The sequence below is a fragment of the Haliaeetus leucocephalus genome, unplaced genomic scaffold (genome assembly GCF_000737465.1).
Source record: "Haliaeetus leucocephalus isolate CR32 unplaced genomic scaffold, Haliaeetus_leucocephalus-4.0 Scaffold92, whole genome shotgun sequence".
In the NCBI taxonomy this organism is placed as follows: domain Eukaryota; kingdom Metazoa; phylum Chordata; class Aves; order Accipitriformes; family Accipitridae; genus Haliaeetus; species Haliaeetus leucocephalus.
This window is the reverse complement of record NW_010972528.1, coordinates 2,556,434-2,569,292: the sequence shown is the minus strand read 5'-3', so window position 1 is coordinate 2,569,292 and position 12,859 is coordinate 2,556,434. Positions and strand designations below refer to the sequence as shown.

The following is a 12,859-nucleotide window of genomic DNA, read 5'->3' as shown; positions in this document are numbered from 1 at the left end:
AAAAAAGGCGAAACAAAACAAACAAAAAAACAGATCGAATGAGAGAAAAAAAATCGTAATCATAATCATGCAAGTTGGTAAATAAAAAGGCATAAGGAAAAATTATATATATACGTATATATATATATAAAAAAAAAATCCACACCCACCTTTTGAGTTTGTCTGAAGGAGCTGTGGGCAGACCCCATTCCCCCGGCAGGCTCCAGCCCTCCCTCGCACCATCCCCCCGTGTCACAGCTTGGGGGGGAACCCTGGGGGCTGGGAGGGCTCTGCCCAGCCCCACCACCCCAGCAGCTCCCAGAGGCATCCCCCCTGCAGGGCACTGGTACCCAGCTGGGGGGAGTGGGGGGCAAAGGGGCATCTCCCAGGGTCGCCCCACGGCAAAAGCGGGGCTGGGTCCTGCCCGTGCCCCTGCCGTGGCCATGCTGGTGCTCTTGAGCAGGGGGGAGGCTTCTCCTCCCATGAGTTATTTGACCATGGGGTTTTATTTTTTAATTATTATTATAATAATTAATTACAGTGGGTTGGGTTTTTTTAATTATTGTTATTATTATTATTAATTATTATTATTTGCAGCATGGGGAAGGCTGGGCTGCCCCGCCTGACCCCGACCCCGCCGCTACCCCCAGCCTGGGTGAGCTGCTGCCTCGAGAAACTAGAAGATACTTTTGTTTTAAAAAAAAACGGAGGGGAAAAAATTTAAAACTCCCCCCGGCCATAGATTGCAGCCAAAAAGGGAAACAACAACCGCAGTAGCAACAGGAAGATCTTTTCCCACGTCCCATCCTGGCTGTTTCGGGAGGAAGGCTGCGGTGGGAGCGTCCGCCCGCCACTCCCTCTCTGGGGTTTGGGGGTTTTGGGGTTAGATTTTGTTGAATTCCCACCCTGCTTTAGGCCAAAGCCCTCACTAGCTGGGAGCCGGTGGGGTTTTTTCCCCCATTTTCTCTCCCTCCTGGTTTAACAACTCCCTGCTCCGAGTCGCCGCTCACTCTCCAGGTTCGTATCCAAAAGCACAGCTCAGTCACCCCGGACAGGCTTCCTCCCCTGACCCCTCCTGCGGGGCCGATCGGGGGTGTCAGGGAGGGTTATACATACATATATTTTATTTTATCTTCTTTTTTTGTTTGTTTAGGGTATTTTTTTGTTGGCTTTTTTGTTTGGTTTTTATTCATTTTTAACTCTTTCCAGTGAATGCTTTTTTGTGCTGCTTTTTTCTTGCCCGCCTCCTGCCCCAGTCCTCTCTCCCTTTTAGTGAGTGGTGTTTTTTCTCTCTCATGTGGGGATGTTTGTGCTGAAAAAAAAAAAGAAAAAAAAAAGAAAAAAAATTAAAAAACAAACTTTAAAAAAAAGCAATGACAATAATTTAAAAATTTTAAAAACACACACAAAACCACAAAAAATAATTAAAAAAAAAAAAACAAAAATCGAATGTAGTGTTTACATTGAAGCCACCGTTTTCATGACCAATCCTTCATCATTTCTACTTTGATTAGTAACCAGACGTCTTCACGGTTTCACTTTTACGAGTTACCTTTGCTGAAGAAAAGCAGTCACACCTGTTTAAAAGAAAATGAATAAATAAAGAGGAAGCTAAAAAAAAATAAAAATATTATATATATATATATATAAAGCGCCAGGTCTTTCTAAGCCTTTCTATTACCAATCAGTGAGGTTTCTGTGATATATTACACACTGCCAATCTCTTTCTCTGACTAATGGAAAAATTCATGTGTAGCTCAATAAAGAGAATGTTTGTCTGTACCCCGGGCTCTCCCCTCCCGTGCCTCCGCCTGCTTCTTTCCCCTCTGCGCCTGCCTGCCTCCTTCCTAAGGGCAGGAGAAAAAAATACTAAAAGTCACATTTTGGGGGGGCTTTGCTGCCAGTAGCACTGGCAGGAGGGGCTGAGCTAAGAATTGGGTGCAAATCTTGGGAAGGTGGTGCACGGAACCCTTTCCAGATGGCTCAGGTTGCTTCAGAACACCACCAGGAGCAAAAATTCCCCCCCGCCCCCCCCCGAGAAAGAAAATAGTTTTCTTTCTTTTGGGAATGCTAAGATAGACATCAGGGTGAGTCCTTCAGTTTGAGGCAACATCAGAAACCCTGCAAGAGGCGAGCTTTTCCCTCTAAGACAGAGGGGAAGGTTTTCCAAGAAAGTTGAGATTTTCTCCCTGCTGCAGGAGGAATTTGAGGTTTGTTTGGGGGTTTTGGTGGGGTTTTTTTGGATTCTCCTTAATCCTGGGACCCCTGGCTCCTGTACACGCTGGCATTGGGCACCATGATGGCAGCTGGGCCACCCGAGAGCCTGTTGCCCCTTGGTACAGCTCTGGCACAGGGCTGGTTTCTCGGCACCACACTCACCATCCCCTCCCGAGCCGCAGGGACGCTTCCAAACCCCGTGGGACCACACAGCCCACCACCAAACCCATAGGGAAGGTTATCCAAACAGCCAGGACCCCCCACCTCAGCTTTACGCCGGACCACCCACCGCATGTCGCACACCACCAGCCCACAGAAGGGAAGGCTGGTTAGAAAAGCCGCTGTCACACAGTGGCATCTCCTGACCAACGTGGTTTCTTTGAGGTTCCTGCTGTTCACAGCGATCCAGAAGTAGCTCGTATTGGGGCTGGGGAAGTCAATCCGGCTTCTCCTCGGATGACCTCCCTTTCCAGGGATGCTGGATCCAGCCAAGAGGCCACCACTGGTCTGTGGGCTCCTCCGCACAAACCAGCCTTTCATGGCTGAAGGAGGTCATTTTGCAAGTGCTGCAGGCAAGGATGCCATCCAGCGGCTGGCCAGAGCCCGCTCCCGAGGGAGCAAAGTGAAAAGCTGCCGGGAAAAGGTCAGGAATCCAACCAGAGGAGAAGGTAAGACCAGAAGGAAGAGCCCAAGAGTCTCCAAAACATCCCCGGCCCTCCTTGGTTTAGTTCCAGGAGCCTCCCTCCACCCATGCATGCTGAGCAGCCCCTTTACTCCTCTCTATTGCAGCCCCAGCAATTGCAGGATCTTGGGCAAGAGGGGTTTAGGCAGGACAGGCTCGCAGCATCTTCTCCTCCCCACTGATCCGCTGCTGGGCGGAGGACTGGGTTCCACAGCAGGATCCCTCAGCATGCAGAGAGGGCCAGTGGCCAAGAAGAGCTGCTTTACCAGTGCCTTCCCAGGTCCTTCTATTGTAGTGGTGCAATTTGGGGTGGCCAAGATGCCACACAGCTCACAGAGCACCAGAAGTAGGGGGAGGTGGTTTGCGCACCACTGCTGGCCAGCTAATCCCTGGGGAACCAGGGGCTCTTCACCTTCTGTCTTTGAAGAGGAGGAAGGAAACTTCTTCAGGGCATCGTGCTCCCTCCCCTGGAAGGTGGGCAGCCTGGGAGAGGACGTGCCAAGGCGGTGGAGATCTTGCAAGTCCAAAGCTAGGTCAAAATCTGTCCTGGCTGCAGGCATCTCCTCTGCTAAGATGAAGCTGGGGTCATTTTGCATCATCGTGTACAAAATGCATCATCACGTTCAAAATCTCCCAGGAACGTAGCAAGGAGGAGGAACTCAAGGAAACCCAGAGCTCCTGAGGAGGATTTCTGTGCCGTCTTCTCTCCTGTCTGCACTCCCAGGGGTACGTCAACTCTGCTGCTTGAATGAAGACCCAAACTCTGTACTGTTCACACATACAACAGCTCTCACCCCATCCAGAGCTGCCACACCGTTCAAAATTCCACTTTATTTTTACAGTCCCTCCAGACACTATTTCTCTTCCATTTCCATGTTCACAGCATGACTGAATTCCAGTAGCAATTACTGCTCTGCAACTCAAGGGTTGGGAAAACGTTCCTACACCTGGTGTCAGGCAGCTGAGCTCCCCTTCACCATGACAGAAAGGGGGAACCGAAGGGGACCAAAGTGCAGATGCCACATTTACAAACCAAACGCACGCCAGGAATATGAGAAGTCACACTACAGAAATTTCCAAACAATTTCCAACACTGACCAAGATTTTATTTTATTTTTTAACAATAAAAACAAAACAGCTGTGCTCTGAGCAAAACCAAAGATCTCAAAAAAATTCTTTGAAGTTTACTAATAGCATTGCAAGGTAAGGCTTCCCAAAGAGTTTTATTGAAATAAATTATTTTCACCTAAACATCGATGCAACTCCTCTCATTAAATTCACCTTCAAATGTCCTAAAAACCAACAGTAAAAAAAGTTACCAACAATTCTAGATAATACTGGGCTCCTTCTAAAGGACAGTGATACTAGAACTCACTCTTCAGAAGTTTAAAAATTAAGTCACTGCCATGTAAAACTCAACTATGTAAGCTAGCATTGGCGGCTCCAAGTGGATCTCGTGTCAAAAGTTCTTTAGAAAAATCAGAAGTTAGCAGGTTGGGCTGCAGCCAGCCTAAGGTCCAGCTGCCCCAACTCCTCCAGTCTTGCTGAATAAACTCGCGGTGAAGTTGTGGGGTTAAAAATGAAATAAAAAGCAAGATATCGGAGCTATCTCCATGAAGTCCCATCCATGTTGCTCTGGAGTCCAGAACAGGCAGGTTTTTCTATCGTACTCCCTTGGCTTATGGTAATACTGAATCGCAGGGGCTGTAACCTTGCCCTACCCCCTCTTCTTCACTTGATTCCCCTCAGTCTCTCACTCATTTCTGGCCATAAAAGGCAAAGGAAAATAGTGCACGCCTGGGGAGTGAACAGAGCCAGACATCTGCCAGTGCAGAAGAGCCCAGCAACAGTAAATGAACTATTTTATGCTGGAACTGATGTGAATCGGTGCTTTGCTGCACAATTCATGAATTCAGTTTTCTCTGTGTTATGTAGCTAGACAACGTCCATCCAGCCTAAGAACTGACTTTCCAGCAATGCTACCCTAGCCCTTCATGCCGGTCTATGTAATGCCCTTCACTGTCGACACGAACAGGGACTGAAGAGTGGGCGCCTGCTCATCTAATGCAGGGTTTGCTGCAAATTTCTAAGCTTTCTTCCCTCTTGGAGTAACTCTCCCTGATCTTGAGCTGAACGTGCCAGTGCCCTTCGCGACCTACACCCACAGCTGCCAATTCGGAACACTCTTTCCCCAGCCTCTCCTGCGCAGTCAGCCTAATACCCCATGCTAGCTGCAGAAATCATGCCCGTGGTTTAGAAATTGCCTTTTGTTTGTGGAGGGGATCAACATCACATAGAAAATATTACAAAAAAGGTTAATTTGTCAGCTGTCCAAACATTATTAGACCACATGCTTTATACAGCAGAGAGGCAGCCAGCTCACTCGGCGGCACAGCTAGCTGAACTCTGAAGACACTTTCTTGCTGGTATAGAAAGCGCAGGGGTGGGGGTTGTATTTAATTTATTTATTCAACATTGCTCACGAGGAGGAGGAAGGAGGGGCAATGAGCGCTAAGAGTTTTGCTGCATCTGAAGTCTCCGTTCAGCGGCAGCAGCGAGCGTCCTGCGACGCAGGGTGACGGGATCAGCAGACGCTCCCTCAGGCGGAGGAGAGGGCTTCTCTGTAGTCAACTCCTCATCAGAGGTTTTGTTTAAATAACGCCTGCAAGAGGAAAAAGGAAAAGATGGGTAAGCAGAGCCCACCTCATTTTGGCTCTGGAAAATACTTCACTGGTCCATCCATGAAGTAAGGGAGGGTGCAATGCACACCGAAAGCAAGAAAATACCTTGATAAAAGCGCACACAAGCTACATACTCAAAAAAACCCAAAAGCCCATATAACCTACAATAGACTTTGCAGAGTTGGTAGAAGCTGTTAGTTTTTGTGCAAGATCCTCAGGCCTGTGGGAGAGAGCCAGTTCTAAAGGTGTGGGCTCTACTTTTACCTCAGAGCAATTCACCGAGACTGCAGGCAAGTCACTGAATCTCTACGTCCCTGTTATTCTACCACTTGTTAAGACGCTGGCAGTGTCTACCATACGAAGTCACTCGCTGATGGCGACAAGTAAGCATTTGACAGAAGGGGCACTAGGACTGCAAAGCATAAGGGAAGGCAAAAATACAAGGAAGCAGCTGCCAGAGTTGACATCCCAATGAATTTTTACACCTAGTGACGAAATATAGCAGTCTGCAATTCCACAGCTCTTCAATGCAGGAAGGGAACCAGTAAAGCAGAAAAACAAAAATACTTTGTCTCCCTAAATGACATTTTTTGAACATCAAGGAAAAATTATTCTAGGAGCAAGCCTATTTATAGATGAACTCTTAAAAGGTGTCATACCCCCAGTTATTTTTATGAAGGCATTTCAGTGTGGAAAAAAAAAAAACGTAGGTAGCCTGGTAACACCAAAGGATGCATAACTCAGTGTAGTTTTTGTAGACCCTTTCAGTAGTCTCCCTGTGATACGAAGGAAGGGACAACATTTCTGACAAACGCTGAAAAGTTTTCTCTGCATCACTAAAGCACTTTTTATTCTCTATCAGCAACTGGATGCTAGTAAAGCTTACCAACATGACTGGAATGCATGTGAAAAAAGTTAAGTTCTACCTCTAACACCTATTACTAGTTGGGCTAAAAGAAACGGTTAAAAGTTGGCCACTCTTTCTTCAGCAGCATTGACTTGCTGGTCACAAGCTCCTCTGGCGTGCTTTAGTAAATGGTCATCTGTCAACTCTATGCTGCTTTGTGCTTAAGACATTCGTTCTGTATCTGGAAAGAGTGGTGCTCGAAAGTAATTTCAGCTGTAACAGCACAGGCACTGTGGGCTGACACCTATGCCATGAGACAAGCTAAAGATGACTAGAGGACTCAACACAAGTAATGTGTTCTCAGGACAGGCTCAGACTAAAGCCCATTGAAGCTGGAGAAACCTCCTCTGATTTCAAAGAGCTTTGGCTCAACCACTTAGGAAGCTGTGTACACATTGGGACACGTGACACTATTTCAGAATTGGGTTTATCAGTGACAGTTGTCTTAATCAGGATCCTGAGCCTGCTGTAGCAGATGTATTCATTCCTCCTACTACTTTTTGCATCAATCCAGACTCTCGGTGGTCATAATCCATTTGAAACCCATTCTGGGGGACTACAACCGAGTGGCCGGGCTGGAGTTTTAGGAAGGAACATACTTTCGAGCTTGCTGCAACAAGTCCTCCTTCCGCTGAACCAACATACGCTGCCTTTCATCAGCTGACTTTGAAAAGCGGCTTCCCCTGGCCTCAAAATCTTCTGCTTCACTAGGCTCTGCTTCCATTTCGCTGAATTCCACCATTTCTTCCAGTCTTGAGTTGAGTTCAAGTGGCACTCTCTCAGTCTAAAAGGAAAAAAGTCATTAAGTCTTTGCAAAATTTGCTATCAGGGTTTCTTTGCATCAAATCAACAAGCTACAAAGAACTGTCATTTTTGGAGCCATTGGAAGAAACTAGACTTTCACCTGCTGTACCCAATTCCCCTGGGCTCCTTCAAAAACCCCAGCCAAAATACAGAACAAAGCTATTTCAAAACATGTTCAAAGAGCCTGTATTCTATAACACTGTATCTTTTATGCCATGTTTGAAAGTAATCTCAAAGACAAACATTAATTACTCATAATTAATGCTCTATGAAAACGGGGCATTTGAAATAGTCAGATTCTGCAGCTGACTTAACAAGCAATGCAACAGTAAAGAGTGAAAAAGCAGAAATCCATATACTAAGGAATGAATAGCAAATGTATTTGCCAAGAGGATGTGTGCTTGAGAAGGGAATTTATGAGGCTTCGGTTCACCGGGTGCTGCAGCACCCAAATTGTCATGTATTTGGGCTGCCGGAGCAAGGCTGGCAACTGTCCCAAGCATGGCCTGTCAATAAAAGAAGCTGGCAGCCCTGTAGATAATACCTGTTCACCCTTGACAGCTGGCTGACAACACTAATGTGAAAATTAAGCCAATGAATGATGACGCTGGTGAACTAGCATAGGTGAAACAGCCTATCCTGATCACATCCTGTCATATATTATCAGATCAGCTCTACGATGGAAAAGAAAGACATTACTAAGCACGGCAGCGTCAAGAAACAAATCACCTCAATGAAGGGCTTAAGGCTTTAGCCATCATTTGGTATCCCAGAGGATTACTCACACAAGGAAGCATCAGAGAGGTATTAGTTAAGTCAGCTCCTATCGCCTAGTTTTGGGCCTTTGGTATACCCGCCGCAGGAGCCTCGACAGCCAGTTACGTGGGCACTGCAGGGGGACCGCTGCTCAAGTCCCAACAGCCCGGACTCAGCAGCATCACAGCGTGCAACACTGGTTTCAGCAGCTGATGTGCAAAACAAAGTTGAGTCATTCCAAAGCCCTAGAGACATACCAATAACGCCATCTCCCCGACACAACGCCTTCAGAGAGCGAAAACCAAGACAAATGTCACTTCCCATCAGCTAGGTGAACCAAGCAGGAATACCAGGGCCCAGGCCAGAGCAGTACAAACACTGCAACCTCAAACACAAGTATATGTGGTCAGCCTATTTCAGCAAAACCCCCAGCACGCTGGAATTTACAGAAGGGGCACTGTTAGACTGCCTCAAAGCAATGTCACATTCGAGAGGACAAAGAAAGAGCTCCACAGAATGACCTCACAGATCTTACCCAGTGCTAGAATGACCTCGGCAGACCCAGAACAAGAAGTATGGAGCAACCTGACTGCTGCTTCCAATTACCACACAGGTGGACATGGAAAAGCGAAGCTCTGTTGGGTAAAGCAGTGAGGAGGGCACTCATTATGGTTGATATTCAGGCAAGATCACTTCCCCCCTGCCCCAGACCATTTGTATCATAAGTTGCAAGCCAGCTCACCTAAAGTTTTGGGGGTTTTTTGTATTGTTACGAAGATGCAAAAAATCAGTACCCGGAGCCCATTCTTCTATCTGAGCATGAGAGTGGTTACTGAGGAGGTTTTAGAGACAAAAATATCAAACCCAATTGCAGTAAAGATTATGACAAGCCTCAGTATAACAGCAGACCTCAGATGCAGAAACCTATATACTACAGAAACTACTCCTCCTTCAGGCTCTAAGAGAAAAAAAGAGTTAGTTTCATGAAAGCCATGGGATGCCCTAGAAGTGTCTCTAAATAGAGTCACCAACTACTTAAGCAATAACAATAAACTGGATTCTCAAGGAAGGGGAGGGCAAGAGCTGCACCAGGCAAGCTTCAGCTTTTTAACAGCAGCTTACTAGTTAGGTCTGAGCAGTTCTACCCAATTTCCACCCAGGATTACAGAAACAGATAAACACACACACACACAAATGTAAGGGATAATCTTTAAATACATTTTAGCACAGGAAAATACAAGCTTGCAGAAAGTAGCTACAGCTGCTCTGGGATCCATTCTTATAGGGAGTAACAGCAGAGTCAGAAAAGAGAGGAGGGAAAGCAATGATAGTGATGGAGAGGGAGCGTGTAGAGCATTATGCACAATGCTGGAAGCATTAGCATTTCAATGCACAACTGGAGAAAAGTATGTGCACAGCATCTTGCTAAGTGTACAGGCCAGGACTGTTAGAAGCTGTCAATATTTAGAGCATTATCTCACAAACCTTAACACGATTTATACCATGATGGTGCTCAGACATGTCTCTCAACTACCCTGACATTATGTCAGCACTGACACCCCAAAAACATAAGCTACATCTGGGGGTTGGGGGGAGAAAAAAAAAACCAAACAAAAAACCAGTCATTATCTCTACCTTAAGACCTTTGAATTCTAGATGGAATTAAGCCAATATGATGTATGGCACAGAGGAAAACCAACGCTACTTAGGAAGAAGGGTGCTTTTATTTAAGCACATTAGCTCCCCTAAGAAGTGTTACTTCCAACAAGCAGAGCTCCAGTGGGTCTGCCACTTGCTGTTGGAGAGCTACAAAGATCCCCAGTGGGTATGTTGATTTTAAAAAATAAGAAAAGAGATTAAAAGCTTGTAAAACTTACTCTAAGGCTGCAGCACAAAGCAACTACAGTTGCCATGGTCTCTCTCAGGGACTGTGTCATAAGGTGTGAAGTTAGATCTATTCACTATTTGGAAATTCAAGTCTCACCCAGAGGAGATGATGATGGCTTCTTATGTCCCTTCCTACTTGCATTCTTAAAAATCAAGCGCAACCTGCTGAATTAGCTTGTTTGCTGCTTAGACCTTTCCACATAGACAAGAGTTTGACTGACTACAGCAACACATTCTTCTGGCAAGAAGAAAGAGAACATCTACAATACAGTAGCTACTCAGTTAAAAAATGAAAGCAAAATCAGAGACACAAAAGTGACGGGAGTTTCCTAGAGGAAAAACACCCCTAGGCTCCCAAGTCTTCTCTGCACAACAGAAATACTATCAATAGCAAGGAGGTAAGCAAGCTTGACTCCTAGGTAGATCTCTGTGGCTACATAACAAGGGTGATCAGCTTGTTTGAAGCCAGCCTAAGTTAACACCAAATGCACAAAGCATTTATGAGGCTAGAGGAGGACAGCAGCAACTGGAGCTTCCACAATGCTACCCAGCAGCAAGTTTCTCTCCGTGCATGGCAGTCTCAGTCTCCCACTTCAGCCTTTGCCTGTGAATCCCATTGGGCACAGTAAATATCCATCCAGGAAAACCTGCGCAGAGGCCACCAGTTCATCCCACACACAGAGCTACCAGCAGCCCCACTAAGCTGCAGGTAATTTGTAACTGTTCAGGTACCTCCAGGCTATCACTGTGCTATTCTACAAAATAAAAATACATTCTCCATCCAAACCACCACTCGCTCCCACACATCATTTGAGCAAAGTGCTTAGCTGTAATTCAAAGCAAGAAGACGTCACTATTAGAGAGCACGTGCTCAATGACATGACGCATGAACACCACTCCCAGGTTTTTCAAGTTCTGGAGAAGGAAGGACAGAGACACAGGTAGTGCCAGGCAGGAAGGAAGAAAGGTAAATAGCAACACAATTATTCAAAGTGGGATCTGAAGCCAGTACCAAGCTAAGGAAAACTAGTTAGATACCATTTGGAGAAAGAGAGGTTTCACTCATGAAGAACAGGGGAGGGGAAATGCCACCAAAACCTTCAAGTTAACCCAAAAAGTTACTGAAGAGTTGCTAGACCCAGATCAAGATTTTCATTCCTGCAGTTCTGCATCTCCAATCCCAGGCTCTTATCAAACACCTGTACCAATCCCCACCACCCCTTCTTCAGTCTCAACTGCAGTACCAAATCAAATGAAAGTTTTTCTTCTGTCTTGCAACCTGCTAACAAGGGAACTGCCACACTTCAGTTTCAGGTGAGTAACAGGTTGGCTATTTAGGTTATTAAAGGCTGCAGAGGCAGAAAGTCAGCTGCCTCACAAGTTCACTCGCTTTCTAAGCCAGCGGAGAGGTAGGTTTATAAAACAGAAACCCTCATGATTTTGCTACTACAGTCAGAGGAGAAAAAAAAAGTGGAATGAGACTTTATTCTATTCGCAGGCTAATTTTTTTTCTTCCTGGCACATTTTAGCTAGCACATGCTGCTTAATAAAGCCCTTAGTGAAGAACAGCAAAACCCATTATTGTGCTTTATATGTAAAAGGGCTGTTATCTCGTGGTCCTGTTTGTATGCCACTCCATTCACACCAAAGCTCCCCATGCCTTCAAGTCCCTTCTCCAGAACACAAAAGAATTCTTGTACCCAGAAGAGAAAAACTACTCATTTTACAGGAAGTGTCTTGAGACGTACAGAATGGGAATGGGAAGAGGAAGGGGAAGAGCAAAGCATCCTGCTCTTCATATTCCACAGATGAGCACAGGCCTGACCAGACGTGAACAGAGACATGATCTTTTTCTGTTCTTTGTATCACTCAAGGGCGCTTTCCTTCAAGGAGGAAAAAGAAAAGCACACACGATAGTTCTTTACAGGGGCACCATGCTGAAGTCTTTCTTCAGTTGCCTGGCAGTGTTAGTTCTGGTGTGAAATGCAAGCAAGGGCTGCCACCAACCTGACCTGGTATGGAACCAAATGCCTTTACCTATTCATGCAGCTTCTAATTGTGATTTTGGCCCATTTTTATGCCAAATTACCTGAGTGACAGTTTCAGCATCCTCCTGATCAGTACTGTGCCGTTCCACAGAACTGTTCAACGCAGGTCTAATGCTATCTGCACGCTGAAATGGAAACATCATGGGTTTAATACAGTGTGTGAAATGGCAAAACAAAAACAAGTTCTTTGAACACATTCAAACTCTGCCCTCTGCAACGTCATGCGTTATGTTCAATTTGGAAACAGATAAGTTAGCAGTAAACAGAATGCTCTGTGCTGAAAGAGAATTCTCTCTGCTTCCGCACATGCAGACTCCAGATAACAGTACTATCTGATGTGCACAGAACCAGAATTCGATATTCTTATTAACAGAAACATTGTCCCCAGACTGCTTTATTGAAATCTGCTATCACTAATTAAGAACAAGGCATCATTTTGCCGACTATTTTCTTTGCAGAGAACCTTCCTAAGTGGTACAATTCAATTATCTGTCAGCAGAGAAATCAACTGGAAATGTTCTAAAGGCTCTGCACAAGAGCGACTGAGAAGAGCTGCTTTAACTGAGCAAATATTTGTCTCTCATCTAGCTAGGACATTTTCAATATATTTTTGGTACATGACTGAATATACTGCATTTACAGAGATTTAAACGAAGAAAAAACAAAATCTGACTTTTTTTACTAGAATTTGGCACCATATAACATGTTTGAGACTGAACAGACAAGCACTGCGTGCATCCTGCAGTCTAATCACATCATCAGGGGCAAGCTATAGGGCATGGGTGATAAAATCTGACTTTCCTTCATAAAGAAAATACCCTGTTGTCATGGTTTAACCAGCTGGCAACTAACCACCACACAGCCGCTCACTCACTCCACCCCAGTGGGATGGGGGAGA

At 45.5% G+C, this 12,859-nt stretch overlaps 1 protein-coding gene across 3 annotated transcripts in view; it reads right to left on the bottom strand.

Annotated features, from left to right (window-relative positions):
- Positions 1–3,951: 3,951 nt before the first annotated feature.
- Positions 3,952–12,859, bottom strand: part of AMFR (autocrine motility factor receptor, E3 ubiquitin protein ligase) — a 34,433-nt gene continuing 25,525 nt past the window's right edge. For 2 of the 3 annotated variants that reach the window (XM_010584413.1, XM_010584431.1), the window contains exons 12-14: positions 12,003–12,086; positions 7,066–7,250; positions 3,952–5,540 (exon numbers count right to left, since the gene is read on the bottom strand). In XM_010584413.1, coding sequence (XP_010582715.1) covers positions 5,390–5,540; positions 7,066–7,250; positions 12,003–12,086 — 420 coding nt within the window. In that variant the 3' untranslated portion in view covers positions 3,952–5,389. The remainder of the gene's footprint in view (positions 5,541–7,065; positions 7,251–12,002; positions 12,087–12,859) is intronic. The other variant, XM_010584422.1, reaches the window with a different exon arrangement.